Below are 24,811 nucleotides of genomic sequence, written 5' to 3' on the forward strand. Positions count from 1 at the left end.
TACGTTAATGATGGAAAGGGATAAGTATACACCGCAGGGCAAGAGTTATAGCTGGGGGAAGGGCAATTATGATGCCATTAGACGTGACTTGGGGGGGGATAAGGTGGAGAACTAGGCTGCAAGTGTTGGGCACACTGGATAAGTGGAGCTTGTTCAAGGATCAGCTACTGCGTGTTCTTGATAAGTATGTACCGGTCAGGCAGGGAGGAAGGCGTCGAGCGAGGGAACCGTGGTTTACCAAAGAAGTGGAATCTCTTGTTAAGAGGAAGAAGGAGGCCTATGTGAAGATGAGGTGTGAAGTTTCAGTTGGGGCGATGGATAGTTACAAGGTAGCGAGGAAGGATCTAAAGAGAGAGCTAAGACGAGCAAGGAGGGGACATGAGAAGTATTTGGCAGGTAGGATCAAGGAAAACCCAAAAGCTTTCTATAGGTATGTCAGGAATAAGCGAATGACTAGGGAAAGAGTATGACCAGTCAAGGACAGGGATGGGAAGTTGTGTGTGGAGTCTGAAGAGATAGGCGAGATACTAAATGAATATTTTTCGTCAGTATTCACTCAGGAAAAAGATAATGTTGTGGAGGAGAATGCTGAGCCCCAGGCTAATAGAATAGATGGCATTGAGGTACGTAGGGAAGAGGTGTTGGCAATTCTGGACAGGCTGAAAATTGATAAGTCCCCGGGTCCTGATGGGATTTATCCTAGGATTCTCTGGGAGGCCAGGGAAGAGATTGCTGGACCTTTGGCTTTGATTTTTATGTCATCATTGGCTACAGGAATAGTGCCAGAGGACTGGAGGATAGCAAATGTGGTCCCTTTGTTCAAAAAGAGGAGCAGAGACAACCCCGGCAACTATAGACCGGTGAGCCTCACGTCTGTAGTGGGTAAAGTCTTGGAGGGGATTATAAGAGACAAGATTTATAATCATCTAGATAGGAATAATATGATCAGGGATAGTCAGCATGGCTTTGTGAAGGGTAGGTCATGCCTCACAAACCTTATCGAGTTCTTTGAGAAGGTGACTGAACAGGTAGATGAGGGTAGAGCAGTTGATGTGGTGTATATGGATTTCAGCAAAGCGTTTGATAAGGTTCCCCACAGTAGGCTATTGCAGAAAATACGGAGGCTGGGGATTGAGGGTGATTTAGAGATGTGGATCAGAAATTGGCTAGCTGAAAGAAGACAGAGGGTGGTGGTTGATGGGAAATGTTCAGAATGGAGTTCAGTTACAAGTGGAGTACCACAAGGATCTGTTCTGGGGCCGTTGCTGTTTGTCATTTTTATCAATGACCTAGAGGAAGGCGCAGAAGGGTGGGTGAGTAAATTTGCAGACGATACTAAAGTCGGTGGTGTTGTCGATAGTGTGGAAGGATGTAGCAGGTTAAAGAGGGATATTGATAAGCTGCAGAGCTGGGCTGAGAGGTGGTAAATGGAGTTTAATGTAGAGAAGTGTGAGGTGATTCACTTTGGAAGGAATAACAGGAATGCGGAATATTTGGCTAATGGTAAAGTTCTTGGAAGTGTGGATGAGCAGAGGGATCTAGGTGTCCATGTACATAGATCCCTGAAAGTTGCCACCCAGGTTGATAGGGTTGTGAAGAAGGCCTATGGAGTGTTGGCCTTTATTGGTAGAGGGATTGAGTTCCGGAGTCAGGAGGTCATGTTGCAGCTGTACAGAACTCTGGTACGGCCGCATTTGGAGTATTGCGTACAGTTCTGGTCACCGCATTATAGGAAGGACGTGGAGGCTTTGGAGTGGGTGCAGAGGAGATTTACCAGGATGTTGCCTGGTATGGAGGGAAAATCTTATGAGGAAAGGCTGATGGACTTGAGGTTGTTTTCGTTGGAGAGAAGAAGGTTAAGAGGAGACTTAATAGAGGCATACAAAATGATCAGGGGGTTAGATAGGGTGGACAGTGAGAGCCTTCTCCCGCGGGTGGAAATGGCTGGCACGAGGGGACATAGCTTTAAACTGAGGGGTAATAGATATAGGACAGAGGTCAGAGGTAGGTTCTTTACACAGAGTAGTGAGGCCGTGGAATGCTCTACCTGCTACAGTAGTGAACTCGCCAACATTGAAGGCATTTAAAAGTTTATTGGATAAACATATGGATGATAATGGCATAGTGTAGGTTAGATGGCTTTTGTTTCGGTGCAACATTGTGGGCCGAAGGGCCTGTACTGCGCTGTATCGTTCTATGTTCTATGTTCACTTACTCCACCAGCACGTCTATCCTCTTGGTCTATTACTATCCTCCTTTAAGGTCACAATCCTTCCATGTTTTGTGTCATCTGTGAATTTTGATATTGTTACTAATGTCGCTACCTTTCCTTTATTCCATGGGCCTCAATTTTGCTGACAAGTCTATTAGGTGGAATTTTATCAAATGCTTTTTGTAAGCTCATCTAAACCACATCAACTCTGTGTTACCTTATGATAAAACTCAAATCAAGTCAATGCCTTTAACAATCCTTTTTGGCATTTATTAATAAATCCAGCTTTCTCCAAATGACTGTTAATTTTGTATGAGGTCACCATTTCTAAAAGCTTTCCCACTGCTGAGGTTAAACTAACTGGCCTGTAATTGCTGGGTTAGATGTTTGTAATTCTCCAGTGCTCTGAGGAGGATTGGAAGCTACCAGCCATGTTGCGGGAGTTTCATACCTATTTGACTAATGTTCCTCACTCCCCAGATGACACTTAGGGTTTCAGTTCAAGAACTTTATTCCAACTATAGCAAAGGAGCTAAGCATCCACGATGTGACTTGCCAGCTCCCCGATCATAGAAAATACAGAGCAATTATATCTTTACTTATCTTTCAAGTAATTCACATACACCAACCATAATAATACATTTGTTTCGAAGTTATCTATGTCCATTCACAACTAATAATTAGGATTGCACAATGTATAACTTGAGTATAATTACCAATCATAATCGGGACACGTATGTTTAATTATAATGGCGGCAAACACATATTTGTATCTACTTATTTAATAACTGCTGGACATGAGTAACATAAAGATATGCCTGAACTGTGGTGTCCCCTTCTATTGTTCGGTGTTTCCTTCAGGCACATGAGCTGCAGCTGCATAATGATCAATTGAATTCTTGTGTGCAAACTGTATGACTCCTGCCTCTCTATAATTAATATATCAAGGGTTCTTGATTTTGTATCTGTAAACAGTCTGAGCTGAAGCAACTGGTTTCTCCTCACTAGTTTTCTACCTTTAGGAATTTACAAGCTAGCAAGCAGCAGCCTGTTTGCATCTGCTGGCTTTTAACCCTTTCGGGCCAGTACCTCCACAATTTCTGCCCTTCTGTCAGCATCTTCGGATACATCCCATCCAATCCTGATGACTTACCAACTTTAAGTGCAACCAGTGTTTGTAATATTTGCTTTTCATTAATCTTTAGCCCATCCATTATGTCAGCTATTTCCTCCTTAACTATGACGCTGACGACAACATTTTCCTTGATTAAAACAGGTGCAGAACACCTATTAAGTACCTCAACCATGCCCTCTGCCTCCATACATGGGTCTCCAATCTGACCCTTAATCGGCCTCATCCCTCCTCTTGCTGTCCTTAAATGATGTATGTTTATATATGCGTGAAGAACACTTTTGGTTCCACGTTATGTTAATGGATGTTGACAGCCAAGGTTCAGTGCAAAGATCCGGTATCAGCCAGAAACCCCTTGTACTGGAATAGGCAGTGATAAGTTCAGCAGCTCTCTTGGTTACTCTCCTAAGATGTGTCACAAAAATCCTGAAGACATACCCTCAGCAAGAGTATCTGATAGTACTGTTTCCAAGTAATTGCCTAAATTTGTCCATTTGGCTGCAATTGCGTCTCATATTTTAATGATATTGCTGTTGATATTTAATATATATGACTTGATTTATTTAGGAGTGGGAGTACATTTTTGACTTATTTTTTCTGTAAGAAGCTTGTTCTTCAGTATACATTTCCTGACAATGAATCTGGACATTGAGCACAACGTAATTTTTGTAGGTGCTGCTATTCTCTGAAGTTGCTTTAAAGATTAAGATAAATTTAAACTTTAAAAAAATTCCTGAACAGGGTTTTTTTTAACTATGTTCTATCCCTCACTTGACAGAATAATGTGAGCAGCTTACAAGCATCGATGCTTGATTCGAATGTATCATCTGGTAATCATCACTCATCTGTTGGAAACTTATCTCAAACCCACAAGGAAAGAGATGAAATAGAAAAACTCAGTGAACAAATTGTAAAGTCACAACAGCAGCTTGAACTCACTCCTGACAATAAGGTCAGTAAAATCAAACAAAACATCTTGCTTATGAGATGTGTCTACAATGCTAAAGTTGACATATTTGAGAATCTTCATTTCCAAATGTTATTGATTTTTGTATTTCATCAATGAGCCGATAAATCCCTGGATTTCAAATTGAGACTCAACAATGTAAAGGACGCGATTTAATGGCCTCATCATGCCAAACTAGGCAATGCGATGAGGTCATTAAATCTCACGCGAGACCACTCACAAGATTTGCGACGCTTGGAACACCTTGCGAGATCTCGTCAGATGTCACGATCTGCGTTACATCCAGCGAGGGCGAGATCCAGGTTATCGTATCTGAGCCATTAGGCTCATTTTACCATGTCTGCGCTCAATTCTCCCGAGGCCCGGGAAATAACAGCCTCATCTTGGACACCTCTTCATGGCACCATTTTGCACTGGTCCACACAAACATGGACCAGGCATAATGATATCTGTGGGGTTCTCCCCAGCCATCGTAGGCCCCTGGGTGGTTGGGCTCAGGGCAGGGTAGTACCCTGGCATTCTTGCTGGCACCCGGGCACCTTGGCACTGCCACCTGGGCACCCTGGTAATGCAACACTGGCATTCTTGCTGGCACCCGGGCACCTTGGCACTGCCACCTGGGCACCCTGGTAGTGCAACACTGGCAATGCCCAGGGGACAGTGCCAGGCTGGCAGGGGCACAATTGGGATGCCAGGCAGGAAGTGCCAAGGTGCCAGGTTTCCTGTGCCAGCAATTGGACCCAGTGGTGCCCTGCACTTAAGAGGTGGGATGAAGGGAGGTTTGAGGACCCTTAAGAGGTAAGTTGGGGCCGTGGGGGGGGGGGGTGGTCTGAGTGGGGAGTCAAAGGATTGGGGAGCAAGTTTTAGGGGTGGCAAGTGCGGCGTCGGCGGGGCATTCCCAATTGAGGCCCAAAAAAAGGCAGTGTCTCGTTGGATAACGTGGTCATTCTCGGCGCTGCAGGTGCCGAGAAAGACCCTGCTATATGCGCCCAAAACGGGGCTCGTTTTTTGCGCGGTAAATCACGTCCAAGATTTCCCTAAATCCTGTGCCTTTTGAGCCCTATGGTGTCTAGCTATACATCGCGCACATCTGATATGGTTTGTAGCACTTTCTATTGTCTCCTGTCTAGGAAACTAGTAAAGAATAAGTGACACTGGTGATAAGGGGCTGGTTTAGCACAGTGGGCTAAATAGCTGGCTTGTAATGCCGAACAAGGCAGCAGCACGGGTTCAATTCCCGTACCGGCCTCCCCGAACAAGTGCCGGAATGTGGCGACTAGGGTCTTTTCACAGTAACTTCAAGCCTACTTGTGACAATAAGCAATTATTATTATATTATTAATACAATTGGCCCAAATGAAAAATACAGTTCAAAAAAAGTCGCCAACACCTGTCTAAACACAGTGGTTTTAGGGAAAACATTCCAACATGTGAAGGCATAACTACCAATGCTAGGGTGAAAGGAATGAGGATGCACAAAAGACCAAGATCAGAGGAATATAGAGTCCTAGGATGGCTGTAGGGTTCTAGGAAGTTAGAGGGATAATCAAGGGAAATATAGTGAAATTGAGAATGATAGAAACTGGCCTTTCTGGGGGTTGAGAAGCCAGTGTTTTCATTTATTCACAGGATGTGCACATTGTAGGCAAACTTTGGATTATTGCCTATCCGAATTATCCTCGTTTCCGATCAATGTTGGTGGTGCAGGAGTTTGACCACGGTAATGCCATTGAACCTCAGAGGGTGTGAGTAGACTTGCTCTTGTTGGACATGGTCATTGTGTGGCACTTATGTTCGAGTAAGGTACCCCATCGTTGGTTTCTTTTTTAATTTTTGGGTTGTGTTTTGGAAAGTGTATTATCCTGTTGAGGGCTGGGGTTTGTTGAACTTCCTTTTTGGTGAGTGTCAGTCATTCCTCATGATGTGGATCTCCCTCCTTGTTTGTTCTACTGCTGTCAGAGGTCTTGTGAAGGAGGCCAGTCAAATATTCTCTCTTTGGTGGTCGGTGGTGTGTTTAATGGGGTGGTCCCTCCCAAGAGGGTTTCTTTTTTTCTCTTAACCTGTTGGGGCACGAGATGTTGATATGTGCATTCGATGCTCTGATGAGGAGAGGCATTGTGACTATTTGGGACTAAATTGGCGTGGCTTCGAATGTTTGGACCGGGGTGTCAAGGGAGTCCTTGGAGCCATTTTTCCGATCCTTTTTACTTGTGCCAGTGATGGGCTAAGCGATTATCCTGTTGCTCATTGGACGCTGGGGTTCCTTCCTTGGGGTGTAGTGGGGAAGTCAGGTGTGGTGAAAGTTGGGGAAGGATCCGAAGGCTATGTCCAGTAATTATCCTTAACTGATTGGACGGTTCTCATCTGGTAGTAATACTTCTAGGAGGTGGTTTGTGGATCTGAGGGGTTAGTTTTTCTTCTGTTTTCTTCTGACTTTAAGAGTTTTGGGGCCATTGCTTCTATTTCTCACTTTGTACTGGTGCCTGTAAGGGCTGGCTGTGGTGGTGCTAGATGTAGAATCTTGATGATATTGTCGCTCAGTTACAGATGTTTGCCTTGGGTGGCCTAATTCTGACGATTCTGCCATCCTGGAGTGGGTCTTTTGCGCGCGCGCGTGCGCGCGCGCCCCCCCCCCCCCCCCCACTTCTGATTTGGACTAGTTTGTATTCCTGTTGGCTCTTAGCTCCAAAATATCCTGTTGTCCAATTGGGGGCGGTACTGGTAGTGAACGTTTGGCAATATGTTTTGTCCTTTGATCTGGGGATTGGTGTGGAAGTGCAGTTCCTTGTTCTTAGCTTCTATGCTTCTCCTTTTTTCTGCTTCTTCTATGGGAGACTTCAGGCTGAGCATTAAAGTTTGGATGTGCCCGGTCCTCTTTTTTTCATTGTTATTGTCGTTTTGCCATCTTGATGGTGTGGCATGGTTGTCTGTTCTGATCTGGAGAAGAATTTAAACCGCACTGTAAGTGTTAGTCGATTCCTCTTAGCACTGGGGGATCTTGCGGTATTGTTTTCTTCTTCTGTCGTTTTGTTTCGTAGCTATGGGTGAGATAAAGGTCTATACTGTTGCCTGTATCCTGTTTGGGTGCAGACAGGTCATTTACCCTTGGAAGAAAAATGGGAATTTTGTCCCTGAATCTGGTCTTTTCGTTTCCAGTTATGTAATGATTATTGCTTTGTGCTGTACCTGTTGTACATTGACACTGCTAGCTTTTGTTAGTTGCGATTTCTTTGTAAAAAAATTGAAAAACCTAATAAATAAACTTTTTTAAAAAAACTTTTAAAATGGGCAAAATGTTAGAAAAAGTGTGCTTATGATATATGTCAGATGGACAATACAACTGAGAAGCAGGCTAAATATAGAAGGCTCAGTGGAGAAGTGAAAAAGCAAATGAGAGTAACAAAGAGAGAGTATGGAAAGAGATTGGCAGGTCACATAAAAAGAGAATCCCAAAGTCTTTCCTTGGCATACCAATAGAGAAGAGAATGGCGATTAGTGACTCAAAAATAGATTTATGCATGGAGACGGGGGGCTTAGCTGAGTGACTGGAAAGTGGTCAATTGATGTTTTTCGAACTGGAGGAAGGCTTGTAATGGACTTCCCCATGGGTCAGTGATCATAGAATCTCTACAGCGCAGAAGGAGGCCATTAAGTCAGTCGACTCTGCATTGACCGTCCAAAAGAGCACCCCAACCTCGGTCCACTCCCCCGCCCTATCGCCATAACCCCACCTAACCTTTGGCCACCAAGGGGCAATTTACCTTGGCCACTCCATCTAACCTGCACATCTTTGGACTGAAAGGGGAAACTGGAGCACCCGGAGGAAACCCATGCAGACACTGGGGAGAAAGTGCAAACTCCACACAGTCACCCAAGGTCAGAATTGAACCAGGTCCTTGACGCTGTGAGGCTATAGTGCTAACCACTATGTCATTATGTCACCCCTTGGAACCCTTGCTCTTCCTGATATATAATAATGACCTAGGCCTTAGTATACAGAGTACAATTTCAAATTTTGAGCGAGAGAAGAAGCATTGTGAACCAAGGAGAATGGTTTAGAACTATAAAAGACAAGTTGGTGGAATGGGCTGTCAAGTGGCGAATGAAGTTCAATGCAGAGAAGTGATTTATTTTGGTAGGAAGCACATGAAGAAACAATGTAAAAGGTACAATTCTGAAGTGGATGAAGCAGAAATACCTGGTTGTACATGTGCATAAGTCATTAAAGTTGGCAGGACAGATTTTGAGAGGGGTTAATAAAACAAACATTATCCTAGGATTTGTTAATAAAGGGTATGGAATACAAGAGCAAGAAGGTTATATTAACTTGTGTAAGACAGTGGTTTGGCTTCGGCTCGAGTATTGTGACCAGTTTTGGACGCTGCATTTTAGGAAAGATGTGAAGGCATTAGAGAGGGTCCAGAAAAAATGCACAAGAATGCAGATAGATTAGAAAAGCTGGAAAGGTTATCATTGGAGAAGAGAAGGCTGAGAGGAGATTTGATCGAGGTATTCAAAATTATGAGGGGTCTGGGCAGAGTAGGTAAGGAAAAACTGTTCTCTTAGACAAAAGAATTGAGAACTTGAGTGCACGGATTTAATGTAATTGACAGTAGAAGCCATGGTGACCTGAGGAAAACTTTTTTACACAGCAAGTAGTTAGGATCTGGAATGCACTGCCTTGGAATATGGTGAAGGCAGTTTTTGCTGAGTCATTCAAGAAGGGATCAGATTGAAATCTGAAAATAAAGTTCTCAATTACGTGGAGAAGTTGATGTATGGCACAGGGTAAATTGCTTATTCGGAGAAACGATGCAGATTTGATTGGCCAAATGACCGCCTTTTGTGCTGTAACAATTCTGTAATTAATAATGACCTGCAAAAAATGCAAATCAAAATTAGCATTTTCCAGTGGGATTGAATTAAGAATTAGGAAGGTGAACCTATGCTTGGTTCGACGGCACTTGGGAGTTCTATTTGCAGTTCTAGTGCCAGGATGCAGAAAGGATTTACAATGTTGATCCCTGAAAAATGTGTGGATACAAACATCAGGAAAGACGGTCGAGGGGTGACTTAACGGAGGTCATTAAAATGATGAAAGGTTTTGATAGAGTGGATGCAGAGAAAATTTTACCTGTTATGGGGAAGAATAGCTAGAAGCCATCATTGCAAGATAATCACTAAGAAATTCAAGAGTGAATTGAGAAGAAATTTCTAAACATAAGTGTGTCAGGAATGTCAAACACGCTACCAACATTGAATGCCAGGAATGTCAAACACGCTACCACAGGGAATGAATGAAATTAATAAAGATGTATCTAAGAGGAGGCTAGACAAGCATTGAAATGAGGAGGATGGGAGGTCCTCAGCGTCGTAAGGCAGCAGTGTTAACCACTGTGCCACATGCTGCCCTAAAAGCATGCTGTTTTGACTGTTTGGCATGCATGGAGTCTTGTGTTGTGGCTTAACCATATTGATACCTCATCTTTAGGTATGCTCTACTGCTCCTCTCCTACACCGTTCATTGAACCAGGGTTGGTCCCTAACATGGTGGTTGAAGTGTTGGGTACTCTGTTACACAGACGAACCAACACGGTTGCGAATGGTACAATGCAGTTTTATTTCAAACATCTATTTACATTGGTAAACTGTTGTACTCAGCACATGGTGGAGGTCTGAGTGGCTTGTCATGAGCTCTGTGCCCTGAGCTATCTCCTGCTCGAGTGCCCAGGAAGTGTCATGTTCCCTGTTTTGTACTGTGTATGCTCTTGCCTGTGATTGGCTGTCGTGTTGTGTGTGTTGACTGGTCCGTTGATCTGTCCATCAGTATGTATGTATGTGCTATGATGTTTTCCTGACTATCATGACATCCCCCTTTTTTTACAAGAACATGTGCCTATGTGGTCATAAATAGAGATGTGTACTGAGTGTAGCTGAATGTGTGTGTGTGCAATATTTACAGCATGTACATGGGGCTAAACTATATACAAGGGGCGATGTCGGGTGAGACATAACAACGAGGTTGTACCATAAACAAAGAACGGGGAAATGTTGAACGACAAAACGAATTCCTGTAACGATAAGAACAGAAACATATTAACACAGTGGTAGTGTGAGTTCAATGTACAAACAGTCTCATAAGTCCAGTCTAGTAGGTGAGCGACAAATTCGGGTTGACCACCTCAAGGGTGGGTCTGGAACCACCGGCTGAGGAATGGGCCTGGCCACGGGCGACGACGGAAGGGGCATGGTGGCAGGCAGCTCCACAAAGTCTATACCCGGAACAACAGGAGGGCGCGGTGTTGGTGTAAGTTCCCGTAGCGAGCGTGGAAATAGGCGAAGAGCCCGGCGATTGCGCCTACGAATGGATCCATCAGGCATGCGAACCAGGAACGAGCGGGGAGCCACGCGTCGGAGAACTTCGGCAGGTGCTGACCAGCCACCTTCTGGTAGGTGGATGCGGACATCGTCTCCAGGGGCCAGGGTGGGAAGATCAGTTGCCCGCGTGTCATATGCCCTCTTCTGGCGACCGCGCTGCTGTTGCATTCTGTGTAGTCGGAGCATGGTTGGTTGTGGGTGCCAGAATGGAAGGCACAGTGGTCCTGAGGGTGCGACCCATCAACAGCTGGGCTGGTGAGAGGCCAGTGGCTAGTGGGGCCGAGCAATAGGCCAGCAGGGCGAGGCAGAAATCCGATCCGGCAGCAGCAGCCTTGCAGAGGAGCCGCTTGACGATGTGAACGCCCTTCTCTGCCTTTCCATTGGACTGGGGATACAGAGGGCTGGACGTCACGTGTGTGAAGCCATACGAGGCAGCAAAGGATGACCATTCCTGGCTGGCGAAACAGGGCCCGTTGTCCGACATGACCGTCATCGGAATGCCGTGGCGAGCGAAGGTGTCTTTGCAGGCCCTTATGACAGCGGACGATGTCAAATCGTGCAGGCGTATGACCTCTGGATAGTTGGAAAAGTAGTCAATGACGATGACATAGTCCCTGCCGAGCGCGTGAAAGAGGTCCACACCCACCTTCGCCCAGGAGGACGTCACCAGCTCATGGGGCAGAAGCGTCTCAGGAGGTTGCGCCGGTTGAAACCTTTGGCAGGTGGGGCAGTTGAGCACCATATTGGCAATGTCATCACTGATGCCCGGCCAGTATACCGCCTCTCGGGCCCTCTGTCTGCACTTCTCGACCCCCAGATGGCCTTCGTGTAGTTGGTCGAGGACCAGCTTGTGCATGCTGTGCGGAATTACAATCCGGTCCAGCTTTAGAAGGACACCATCAATGACGGCCATGTCGTCTCGGACATTGTAGAACTGCGGGCACTGCCCTTTGAGCCACCCTCCCGTCATGTGGCGCATCACACGTTGTAGAAGGGGGTCAGCCGCAGTCTCTCGGCGAATACGGGCCAGACTGGAGTCGTCAGCTGGCAGATTTGCCGATGTGAAAGCCACCTGCGCCTCGACCTGACAGACGAACCCCTCCGAATCTGGCGGTGTGCTCACTGCTCTAGATAGGGCATCCGCAATGATAAGGTCCTTACCCGGGGTGTAGACCAGTTGGAAGTCATACCTCCTAAGTTTAAGTAGGATGCGCTGGAGGCGAGGGGTCATCTCGTTCAGGTCCTTATTCATAATGCTGACCAGGGGGCGGTGGTCAGTCTCAACAGTAAACCAGGGAAGACCATACACGTAGTCATGGAACTTGTCTATCCCGGTTAGCAAGCCCAGGCACTCCTTTTCGATCTGCGCGTAGCGCTGTTCTGTGGGGGTCAACGCGACCGGGGCCCATGACGCAGTGCCATCCCGTTGTAGGAGCACCGCCCCAATGCCGGACTGGCTGGCATCAGTCGAAATTTTAGTGTCCCGAGATGTGTCAAAAATCGCCAATACCGCTGCTGTGGTGAGCTTAAGTTTGAGCTCCTCCCATTCCTGCAGGTGTGTGTGCAGCCACTGGAACTCCATAGACTTCTTGACTAGGTGGCGCAGAGCTGTCGTGTGGGAGGCAAGGTTGGGAATGAACTTCCCCAGGAAGTTGACCATGCCTAGGAAGCGTAGCACTGCTTTCTTGTCTGCCGGCTGCGGCATGGCTGTAATGGCGCTCACCTTGTCTGCATCCGGACGGACCCCTGACCGGGAAATGTGGTCCCCCAGGAACTTTAGCTCGGTTTGGCCGAAGGTTGAGGCGCAGGCCGTTTTCGCGTATGCGCGCAAAGACGCGCTGGAGACGATAGATGTGCTCCTGTGATGTGGTGGACCAGATGATGACGTCGTCCACGTAGACTCGCACCCCTTCGATGCCCCCCATCATCTACTCCATGATCCTATGAAAGACCTCGGATGCCGAGATAATGCCAAATGGCATTCGGTTGTTGCAGAACCTGCCGAAAGGGGTGTTGAAGGTGCACAGCGTTCGGCTGTACGGATCCAGTTGGATCTGCCAAAAACCCTTTGAGACATCCAGTTTCATGAAGATTTTAGCCCGGTCCATTTCACTTGTGATCTCTTCCCATTTGGGTATGGGGTAGTGTTCCCTCATTATGTTGTTGATGAGGTCTTTTGGATCAATGCAGATCCGGAGCTTGCCGGAAGGCTTCTTAACACACATCATGGAGCTGACCCATGGCGTGGGCTCCATGACCCGGGATAGGACCCTTGGTCCTGGAGATCCTGCAGCTGCTGCTTGAGGCGGTCTTTGAGTGGCGCTGGGACCCTGCGAGGTGCGTGAATGACCGGGGTGGCGTCCGGTTTGAGCCAAATTCTGTAGGTGCAGGGCAGTGTTCCCATGCCCTCGAATGCCTCCTGGTTGTGGGCGAGGAGCGATTGGAGCTGTGCGCTGAACTCAGCATCCGGGAAGTCAGATGTGCCCTCTGGAGAGAGAGAGTGTGGACTCGTTGCACGAGGTGGAGAGCCTTGCATGCCTGTGCTTCTAGCAGGGAGTCCTTCGATGATCCGACTATCTCGAATGAGAGTGTGGCCGTGTGTGTGTGTTGTGTGTCACCTGGAGCTGGCAGGATCCCATAGCCGGGATAACGTTCCTGTTGTAGTCGACCATCCTGCAACGGGACGGCCGAATTATTGGTCGGACCTTCATGGCATAGAAAACTGACCATGCTATGAGGTTGGCGGAGGCGCCAGTGTCCAGGCGGAATGTTATCGGTGATCGGTTGACCGTTAGGGTGGCACACCATTCATCACCCGGATTGATCGTGTTAACTAGCACCTGCTGGTGGGTCCTGGCTGGAGACATTCGGTTTCCATCAATGACCGCAACACGGAAGGCGTCCCGGTCGTCTGTGTCACTGGTCTGGATATCGTCTGGGCACGACTCATAATAAGGAGGCTGAATGGTCCGCACGTCCCTGCGAGGTTGTTAGAGTTGGGGCACATGGACAGGTTGAGCTGCTCGACAGCAAGCAGCATAGTGGCCCACCTTGCCACAGTGGAGGCATTGTCGGGTTCTTGCAGGACATTGCCGCTTTAAATGTGCGGCTCCACAGTTGCCGCACGTCGTGACGTCATGGCGTTCATCGCGCCACTGCGCATGCGCAGTTCGGTCTTGCGTCGAGCGCGCCTGCGCATCACGTCCCTCAGTGTTGCCGTCGTTTTTGGCGCGCACAAGCGCGGGAGGCCTCGAAAAGTGAGCAAAATGGCCGCCCTCGACCGGGCCGGGAAGAACTCGATCGCCTGGACCCATTCGGCCTCGTAGGGATGCCTGCCTCGCCGATCCGGCCGCGTAGGACCCCTGCCGCGCCGATTCGGCTGCCTGAAATTGGGTATAGCGGCTAGTCGCGTTTTCGTGCAGGACACAGGCTTCGATTGCGGAGGCTAAGGTGAGGCCTTTTATTTTTAAGAGCTGCTGGCGTAGGGTGCCCGAGGTGACCCAAAAACGATCTGGTCCCGAATCATGGAATAGGAGGTGGTGTCGTAACCGCAGGACTGCGCGAGGATGCGGAGATGTGTAAGGAATGACTGAAAGGACTCATCCTTACCTTGCAGACGCTGCTGGAAGAGATACCTCTCGAAGCTCTCGTTGACCTCGACGTTGAAGTGTTGGTCGAGCTTGCGAAGGACCGTCTTGTATTTGGTCTTGTCCTCTCTGTCCGCGAACACCAGGGAGTTGTAGACATGGATGGCGTGTTGACCTGCCCTGGTGAGGAGGATGGCGATCTTTCTGGTGTCCGAGGCACTTTCCTTTTTGTTGGCTTCCAGAAAGAGCTGGAAGCGCTGTTTGAACAGCTTCCAATTAACGCCGAGGTTTCCAGCAACTTGCAGCGGCTGCGGTGTGTTGACGGTGTCCATCGCGCAGGATGGCAGATTCCGGAGGATTTGTAGGTAGGTACCAAAATCAGTCCTGGTACTATGAAGTGTTGGGTACCCTGTTACACAGACGAACCAACACGGTTGCGAATGGTACAACGCAGTTTTATTTCAAACATCTATTTACACTGGTAAACTGTTGTACTCAGCACATGGTGGATGTCTGAGTGGCTTGTCATGAGCTCTGTGCCCTGAGCTATCTCCTGCTCGAGTGCCCAGGAAGTGTTGTGTTCCCTGCTTTGTACTGTGTATGCTCTTGCCTGTGATTGGCTATCGTGCTGTGTGTGTTGATTGGTCCGTTGATCTATCCATCAGTATGTATGTGCTATGATGTTTACCTGAATATCATGACAGTGGTAAAGTGACATAGGGCAGCAATGGCAGAAATAATAAATGAGCATGTTTGGTGCAGTTTGAATAGAAGCAGAGGAATTTTGGATGACATTATATATACACAGGATGGGAGACCATCCACAAGAGCATTGGAATAAATGCGTCTGAAGGTGAAAGACTTGATGAGAGTTTCAGCAGTTGATGGGATGGAGATGCACAATTTTGTGCAGGTGAACATAGGCTGTCATTGATAGAGAAAAATAGGTTTGGATGCTTAGTTTAAGCTTCAAATGCCGAGATTGTGAGCAGTCAACTTGAGACGTTGAGCAGAGAGAAGAACAGACTCAATGGCAAGAGTATGGAGTTGGTGTGAGATTAGAAGATGATGACATCAACTTTCCTAATATTTAACTGGAGGAAACAGTTTTATTGCCAGATTACTTTCAACAAGTAATCTGACAGCACAGAGGCAGCGGGCTAGTTTAGGAAGGTAGGGAAGAGCAGTTAGATGTTATCAGCATATGTGTGCAATCTAATCCTATATCTTTGAGTGATGTCATCAAGAGGCAACATGTTGATGAAAAGAATGACAAAGCCAGACTCCTTTGAAAATTCTGAAAAGGTAGCTGTGCAGTGGCAAGAAGAGGAGTTATTGCAAATGCTTTGGCAACAATTGGATAGTGGAAGTAGTAAGTGACATCCCATCGAGCTAGACAGAGGGAATGGTATTGGAAGCGGATGATGTGGCTGACCTTGTCAAAGACTGCAGAGAGGTCAAGGCGGTTTAATACCTCAAGTTCAGGATATTTGCAAATTTTATTTGGGGCATTTCAATGTAGGGGTTGGGAGAGGTGATTTTGGGGCTGAGGGCTATGGAGGGAGTCTGTTTGGAAAGATTCGACTAGAGATGCAGGGAGGTTGAGGATAAATTTGAGTGATGAAAAAATGTTCAAGAATTTTGAAGGTAATGGAAGTTTGGAGAATTCGTTTACAAGAAACTATATGTTGAGATTGGTTTTTTTCTTGAGGCTGATGATGGTTTTGCCATCTGGAATAGGATCTTGGATGCACTTCCAGAACTCCCCAGTTGTATAAATAAAACACTTTACCTAGAGCTGAGCCATAACCAATGTGCAACCATCGTCAGCACTTGTACCCTGACACTTGACTCTGATGGGGATGTTTTAGGAAAAGTTCTATTCTGACCCTGATTAAGTCAGCGTTTTACTGCACAGAAAGAGGCCCTTCATCCCATTGCGTCTTCGCTGGCCATCAAGCACCTATCTATTCTAATCCCATTTTCTGGCACTTGGGCCTTTGTATGTTATGGTATTTAAAGTGTTCACTGCCACCCCAAAATAAGAAACATTCATCCTTTCAAGCTACACTAATGCCAGGGTTGGCCATGACTCTGATGCCACGGAAGCACGGTGGTGCAGTGGGTTAGCCCTGCTGCCACAGGCGCCAAGGTCCCAGGTTCGATCCCGGCTCTGGGTCACTGTCCATGTGGAGTTTGCACGTTCTCCCCATGTTTGCGTGGGTTTCGCCCCCACAACCCAAAGATGTGCAAGGTAGGTGGATTGAACACACTAAATTGCCCCTTAATTGGAAAAAAATGAATTGGGTACTCTAAATATATATATTTTTTTTTAATGTCTCTGATGCCCAAAGTGGATCTGTTGTGAAAAATGCAGTAGGAAAAGCCAATGCAAATGACATCCTACTCCTGCCAAAGTGTGTTCAGCATAGCCTCATTATAATAAACTCCCTCTTCTGCCGCCAAAAGGACAAATGCAAAGCCACATGGAGGCATTCTAGATCAAAGCAATGGCACCTCCTTGATTATATTCAATGGTCTAAGTGATGTTTAAATCAGTCGATCCATGTGGGGTACGAATGCTTGCTGGGCAGATCATCAATTTGTTTGATCAGAGATGAATATCTGTCTAGAATCAAGACAACTACAGAAACTCGTGAACATAACCCAGTCCATCACGTAAACCTGCCTCCCATCCATTGACTCTGTTTACACCTCCCGCTGCCTTGGGAAAGCAGGCAGCATAATCAAAGACCCCTCCCACTTGGGTAATTCTCTCTTCCAACCTCTTCCGTCGGGCAGAAGATACAAAAGCTTGAGAACATGCACTAATAGATTCAAAAACAACTTCTTCCCCACTGTTACCACACTCCTGAATGACCCTCTTATAGACTGAACTGATCTCTCCACACATCATCTCTACTGAGTAGTACTGCACTCCATATGCTTCACCCAAAGTCTGTGTCTTTGTATTTACATTGTGTATCTATCGTATGTCCTATGCTTTTCATGTATGGAACGATCTGTCTAGACTGTTCGCAGAACAATACTTTTCACCTCGGTACATGTAACAATAAACCTAAATCCAAATCACAGGGCTCAAAAGTATAAGAGGAAGAAAATCCAATGTCTTAGCTTTAAAATGGCCAGATCGAAGAAAATCATCCCGAAGTGCAGCTCACAACCATTGTTTCACACATGCAACTCAATTCCGTAACAGTTGAGCCAAATTAAGCCAGCTGTAATAGACTCCTCTGCCCAGACCATTGAGTCTCAACATTGATGTCACAAGGGCTGGTGTTAGAAAAATTATGTTCCAATATGTGACCACTTGGTACAAAAACGAGTCGCCTTCATTGCCTGGCACAACAACCGAAGGTTAGCGCAGGAAGGTAGCATTTCATCAGCTCAAGGCTGATGCCCAACGACAAATCCAGAAGGTAAAGGGCATGTGGTGGGAAAAGAAAGCTTGAGAGATCGAACAATACAAGAGCAGGGAATTACGGCTGAGGCTGTATAAGGCTCTGGTCAGACCCCGTTTGGAATATTGTGAGCAGTTTTAGGCCCTGTATCTAAGCAAGAATGTGCTGGCCTTGGAGGAGGTTCACAAGAATGACCCCAGGAATAAAGAGCTTGTCATATGCGGGGCAGTTGAGGTCTCTGGGTCTGCACTCAATAGAGTTTAGAAGGATATGGGGGGATCTTATTGAAACGTACAGAATATTGAGAGGCATAGATAAAATAGACGTGGAGAAGATGTTTCCACTAGTAAGAGAAACTAGAACCCGAGGGCACAGCCTCAGACTGAAGGGGCAATCCTTTAAAACTGGGTAAGGAAGAATTTCTTCAGCCAGAGGTTGTTGAATCTGTGGAACTCAGGAACTCATTGCTGCAGAAGGATGTGGAGGCCAGTCACTTGAGTGTCTTTAATACCGAGATAGATAGGTTCTTGATTAATAAGAGGATCAGGGATTACGGGAAGAAGGAAGGAGAATGGGGATGAGAAACATATCAGCCATGATCGAATGGCGGAGCAGATTCGATGGGCAGAAATGGCCTAATTCTGCTCCTGTTTCTTATGGTCTAATGCTGATCATCATGACATGCAAAGCTTTTTGAAGCCACCAGAGTCTAGGTCAAATGGACAAAATCCCCCTTCTCTCACAGGATAGTATTTTTCTGAAGAATGCCAATGTCATACTTCGATGCTGAAAATAATATTTTGATCAACTTCAAGTGAGTTCACAGTGGCAGCTGTTATTATCCAGGCTATCACTTAGTACCCTGTGGTAAAATCCATGGAGAACCACTAAAAAACAATACCTCTGACGCTGATATTATTCCAGATAAAGCCCTCAACATTTTGCAGACATTTGCTCACATCAAGATTCCATGCATTATTCTATAGGTTTGGGAGGAAAAATAACTCTCCCCACCGCACCCTGAGTCCAAGAATTAAACCATTGTAACGATCTTCATGAAGGGAGCTGAATATTGCTGTGGAAACTACCGAAATATTGCCCTCTTGTCTATAGCAAGGAAAGTCCTGACACACATTCTCTTGAATTGCCTGATTGTGGTTGACAAAATCCTCCCAGAGGCGCAGTGAGGCTTGAGAATTTCCAGAGGAACCTCCGACATGGTCTTTGTTGCTAGACAAAACCAAGAAATGTTTTGAGAACAACAGGAACTCTTCATTGCATCCATCGACTTGACCAAAACCTTTAGCTCAGTAAATTGAGAGGCTCTGTGAATTGCCTTCCAAAGATTTGGATGTCTAACTTTAACACAATCTTGCAATTTTTTCATAATGATGCCTTCAAAACCAGGCTACAGTTAAGAAAAGCTGTGTAATAGCTCCCATACTACTTGCACTCCACTTAATGGTGGCTATTCAGCTCATTGAAGATCAACTGATCTCTGGTGTCAGCACTGAACAGCAATGAGATTAAAAACTCTTTAACGCTGAGACCCTGTGAAAACTAAACTGACCACCATGGACAGTATGTGATCTACAGTTTGTGCAGTACTGTTGCTCTCTCTGTACTAGATTTGCAAAACACTTGATCTCTTCTCTTCTGCATCCAAGAAACCTGGCCTGTCCTCTAATGTTGCTGAAACAAAACTCATATCAACCCATACTTGGTCAGTTAAATATTCTCACCTCACAAATGTGTTGAAGGATAAATCCTGGAATATGCTGAGCACTTCCTGTACCTTGGCAGCCACTTCTCAAAGGGTCACTATTGATGAAAAGATCGCAACACTGGATCAGCTGCACCACTTCAGCCTTCTATGAACTATGGTAGTGAGTGTTAAAGTTAAGACCTCCACAAGTCGTCAGAAGTCTTGGTGTACAGAGTAGTTGTCATCACCACATTGCAGTGAGACCTGAACTGTATATTAGTGGCACATAAGACCACCATCGAACAAATGCGAGTGTCCTCCTTCAAAGCAGCTACATAAACATTTAGACAAAAATCCTGCAAAATCATCTTCGATACTTTGGACATTGTCCAGAAAGCTATCTCCCCCATCAGGTCCTGTTTTCCCAACCCTCAAATGGCCAACATTTCGTAGGAGGACAAAGGAATTGCTTGAAAGGCACTTTGAAGCTTGCCTTGAAGCATGGTGGTGCGACTTTAATAGCTGAGAGGAACTCGCTACCAGTCGTTCAGAATGTCGTCTAGTCCTTCCAGCTGCATCATGCTTTGAGTCTCAAAGTCTTAGTGATGAGATATAGTGGTGGCAGGAAAGAAAAGGAAGCAAATTTTACAGTCTGGATCCCACTACCTCATTGGACATGTCCTGCACCATGTGCCCAAAGATGTGCAGATCTATTGCAAAAACTTAACACCCTGAGTAGATGCAGCGTAGAAACGAGGGGCAGAACAATGACAACAGATAAATGACTCAGGCAGTCGTGCACAACAGTCTGGAGTGGAGGTTGTGAAAATGGTGATTTACCAGACAAAAACCAAGATGAGAGAGAATAGAAGTGTAATTAGGAACAATGGCATTGAAAGTGGAGAAGACAAAATAGTTCAGTAGATGGACAATTGCAATAATATGGTGGTTGGTAGAGTTTCAAAGTACAGGCAGTTGGAAGTTACCTGGTGTGTTTTTTCTGAAGTCGGATGCAAAATTAATTTAGGTTGTAAGGAAGTAGGGGGAGATGGTGGTGAGGCATTCAAGGTGGCCTTTTCTGTGATCAGGACCATGGGATAGAGAGGCCAAATTGATAAACTGAGGGATGTACATAAACATGAATAGGATAATTTATATGGAGGGAGAGATAGCTACTCAAGGCAGTTACATTCACCTGCAATGGGCACCATGACACAAGAGGTTGGCTCAGAGTAATCAAGGAGAAATCAAGACAGCAATGGTGGCAAGAAAGTAGAAAGGCAGAGTCATGGGAAGGGGTGGGTATAGGGCAAGTTACCAAAGAGGAAAAAAGAAAAGGTGGCATAATGCTGGAATGGGAAAAAAGGAGACCGATGAGAAGGACCCCAGTGGGAAGGAGAAAATAAGGGAGGGTAGAATAAATGTGGGTCTTTTTCAGGATGGCAGCCAGTGACTAGTGGTGTGCCTCTGGGGTCTGTGCTGGGACCACAACTTTTCACAATATACATTAATGATCTCGAAGAAGGAACTGAACGCACTGTTGCCAAGTTTGCAGATGATACAAAGATCTTTAGAGGAACAGATCGTATTGAGAAAGCAAGGGGAAGGATTTGGACCGGCTAGGATAGTGAGCAATGAAGTGGCAGATGAAATACAATGTGGAAAAGTGTGAGGTTATGCACTTTGGAAGGAGGAATTTAGGCATGGACTATTTTTGGAATGGGGAAATGCTTATGAAACCAGAAGCACAAAGGGACTTGGGAGTCCTTCTTCATGATTCTCTTGAGGTTAACGTGCAGGTTCAGTCGGCAGTTAAGAAGGCAAATGCAATGTTAGCATTCATGTCAAGAGGGCTAGAATACAAAACCAGGGATGTACCTCTGAGGCTACATAAGGCTCTGGTCAGACCCCATTTGGAGTATTGTGAGCAGTTTTGGGCCCCGTATCTAAGGAAGGGTGTGCTCACTTCCGGTTGCGGCGATAACCAGCTAAGCCGCACGTTTCGGCGGCTCCAGCTCCTAACGGACCTTCGGGCTCTTTTAAGAGCCCCAACGGGAAATCTTTGGGCCACGAAACCCGGTGTGGGGTGAGTGAGTAGGGAGTGCCCCCCCCCCCCAACGAAAGAGGAAAATATCGGCGGCGGCGGCTGCAGCGCGAGGAACCTTTGACGAAAGGGACAGAAAGGGGGAAGACACAAGGTGGCGGCGGAGAAAGCCCAGGCGACATGGGGGCTCGAGCAAGACGAATTCCTGAGACGGTGTGTGGAGCTACTAAAGAGGGAGGTGCTGACCCCGATGCTACAGGCAATTGAGGGGCTCAAGGAGGCACAAAGGACCCAGGAGACAGAGCTCCGCGTGGTGGAGCAGAAGGTGACGGATAATGAGGACGAGATCCTGGGCCTGGCGGTCAAAACACAGACGCACGAGGCACTCCATAAGGAGTGCATTGAAAGGATTGAGGCCCTAGAAAACAGAGCGCGAAGGAAGAACCTTCGGATACTGGGTCTCCCTGAGGGAGTGGACGGAGCGGACTGTGGAGCTTATGTAAGTACGATGCTAAGCTCATTGATGGGAGCTGAGGCCCCTACGGGCCCCTTGGAGGTGGAGTGGGCACATCGGATCCCGGCGAGAAGACCAAAAGCGGGAGAACCATCCAGGGCGACAATCGTGCAATTTCACCGCCTTAAAGATAGAGAAGAGGTCCTGAGATGGGCTAAAAAGGTGCGGAGTAGCAGATGGGAGAATGCAGTGGTACGGGTGTACCAGGATTGGAGTGCGGAGGTGGCGAGTAGGAGGGCGAGTTTTAACCGAGCCAAGGAGGTGCTACACAAAAAGAAGGTGAAGTTCGGGATGCTGCAGCCGGCACGACTATGGGTTACGTACCAGGAGAGACACCATTATTTTGATACGGCAGAAGAAGCATGGACCTTTATTAAAGAGGAGAAATTGGATCGGAACTGAGGGACTGATACTGTAGGGAATGTTATTGTTATTGTTATGGTTGATGTAAATAGAGAAGTAAATTGGGATGGGGGGAGACACTAGGAAATGTGGGTGCCGGTGAGGGGGGAAAGAAGGGACATAGGCGGAGAATGAGGAATGGGAGGGGGAGAGGAAAGGGAGCTGCGCCACAAGAGGCGGATCAGATAAAGGGATGTTCCCGCGCCAGAAAGATTATGGCGGGAAGACAGGCGCAAGGCGGATGGGAGTTCCCCACACGGGGGGGGGGGGTCAAGGAGTGAGCAGGAGTAGCCGGGGTCAGTTGAAGTCAGATGACTTGCGGAAGTAATATGGGGGAGCAATCACGCTAGAAAGGGATCTAGCGGGGGGGGGGGGGGACAACTGGGTTGCTGCTGCGGAAATCAAAAAGGAAATGGTTAAAGAGTGGGTGGACGGGGATGGAATGCGACGCCTGGGGAGCGGGTGGGAGCGCGGAGGCGGGATATGGGACTGGCCTAGAGAAGGTGATGGCTAGTCGATACGGGAGGGGGGCAGGTAGCCCCCTAGTGAGGCTGATCACGTGGAACGTGAGAGGCCTGAATGGACCGATTAAAAGGGCCCGAGTGCTCGCGCACTTGAAAGGACTAAGGGCAGACGTGGCTATGCTCCAAGAGACGCATCTGAAGGTGGCGGACCAAGTTAGGTTAAGGAAAGGATGGGTGGGACAGGTGTTCCACTCAGGACTAGATGCAAAGAATAGAGGGGTGGCCATATTGGTGGGGAAACGGGTAGCATTTGAAGCAAAGAACATCGTAGCAGATAGCAGAGGTAGATATGTAATGGTGAGTGGCAGGCTGGAGGGAATGGAGGTTGTGTTGGTTAATGTATATGCCCCGAATTGGGACGATGCGGGATTTATGAGACGGATGTTGGGTCGTATATCGGACCTGGAGGTAGGAAACTTGATCCTGGGAGGGGACTTCAATACCGTGCTGGACCCAGGGTTAGATAGATCCAGATCAAAGACCGGAAGAAGGCCGGCAGCGGCCAAGGTGCTCAAGGGGTTTATGGACCAAATGGGGGGAGTGGATCCATGGCGATTTCTTAGACCGAGGGCCAGGGAGTTCTCCTTCTTCTCCCTTGTCCATAAAGTGTACTCCCGGATAGATTTTTTTGTTCTGGGAAGGTCGTTGATCTCAAGGGTGGAAGAAGCTGAGTATTCAGCCATAGCGGTTTCGGACCATGCCCCACACTGGGTGGACCTGGAACTAGGAGAGGAAAGGGAGCAGAGAACACTCTGGCGATTAGATGTGGGACTGATGGCGGATGAGGGAGTGTGTGGAAGAGTGCGGGGGTGTATTGAGAGGTACCTGGAGGCCAATGACGACGGGGAGGTCCGTGTGGGAGTGGTATGGGAAGCACTAAAAGCGGTGGTCAGAGGAGAGCTGATCTCCATTGGGGCCCACAAAGGGAAAACAGAGGCCAAGGAAAGGGAAAGATTACTGGGGGAGATTTTAAGGGTGGACAGGGAATTTGCAGAGACCCCGGAGGAGGGACTGTACAGGGAGAGGAGGCGACTCCAGACGGAGTTTGACCTCTTGACCACCAGAAAGGCGGAGGTGCTGTGGAGGAAGGCACAGGGGAGGAGGTATGAGTATGGGGAAAAGGCTAGTCGCCTGATGGCTCATCAGTTGCGAAAGAGGACAGCGGCGAGGGAGATAGGGGGAATTAGAGACGAAAAGGGAGCCACGGTGCGAAGAGCAGGGAAGATAAACAAGGTGTTCAAGACCTTTTATGAGGGACTGTATAGGTCCCAACCCCCAGAGGGAGAGGAGGGGATGCGGCAGTTCCTGGATCAATTGAGGTTCCCGAGGGTGGAGGAGCAGGAGGTGGAAGGCCTGGGGGCACCGATTGGGGTGGACGAGGTTATTAAGGGGCTGGGGAACATGCAAGCAGGGAAGGCTCCGGGACCAGACGGGTTCCCGGTGGAATTTTATAGAAAATACGTGGACTTGTTGGCCCCGTTGTTGGTGAGGACGTTCAATGAGGCCAGGGAAGGAGGGACTTTACCCCCGACAATGTCGGAGGCGACGATATCGCTAATTCTGAAGAGGGATAAAGATCCGTTGCAGTGCGGGTCCTATAGACCTATTTCATTATTGAATGTGGACGCCAAATTGCTGGCAAAGGTGCTGGCATCGAGGATAGAGGGCTGTGTCCCGGGGGTGGTGCCCGAAGACCAGACGGTTCGTAAAGGGGCGACAACTGAATGTCAACGTGCGACGACTATTAGGGATGATAATGATGCCCCCAGTGGAGGGGGAGGCAGAGATAGTGGCGGCAATGGATGCAGAGAAGGCATTTGATAGGGTGGAGTGGGAGTACTTATGGGAGGTGTTAAGGAGGTTTGGGTTCGGGAACGGGTTTATTAGCTGGGTCAAACTTCTTTATGGGGCCCCAACGGCAAGT

General features: G+C 47.4%; 1 protein-coding gene across 1 annotated transcript in view; it reads left to right on the top strand.

Moving 5' to 3' along the window:
- Nucleotides 1-24,811, top strand: part of akap9 (A kinase (PRKA) anchor protein 9) — a 395,737-nt gene that overhangs the window by 306,627 nt on the left and 64,299 nt on the right. Inside the window, 1 exon segment of the mRNA XM_072508693.1 lies at nucleotides 4,123-4,296. Within this exon segment, the coding sequence (XP_072364794.1) occupies nucleotides 4,123-4,296 (174 nt within the window).

Source organism: Scyliorhinus torazame, chromosome 6, assembly GCF_047496885.1.
Source record: "Scyliorhinus torazame isolate Kashiwa2021f chromosome 6, sScyTor2.1, whole genome shotgun sequence".
Lineage (NCBI taxonomy): Eukaryota > Metazoa > Chordata > Chondrichthyes > Carcharhiniformes > Scyliorhinidae > Scyliorhinus > Scyliorhinus torazame.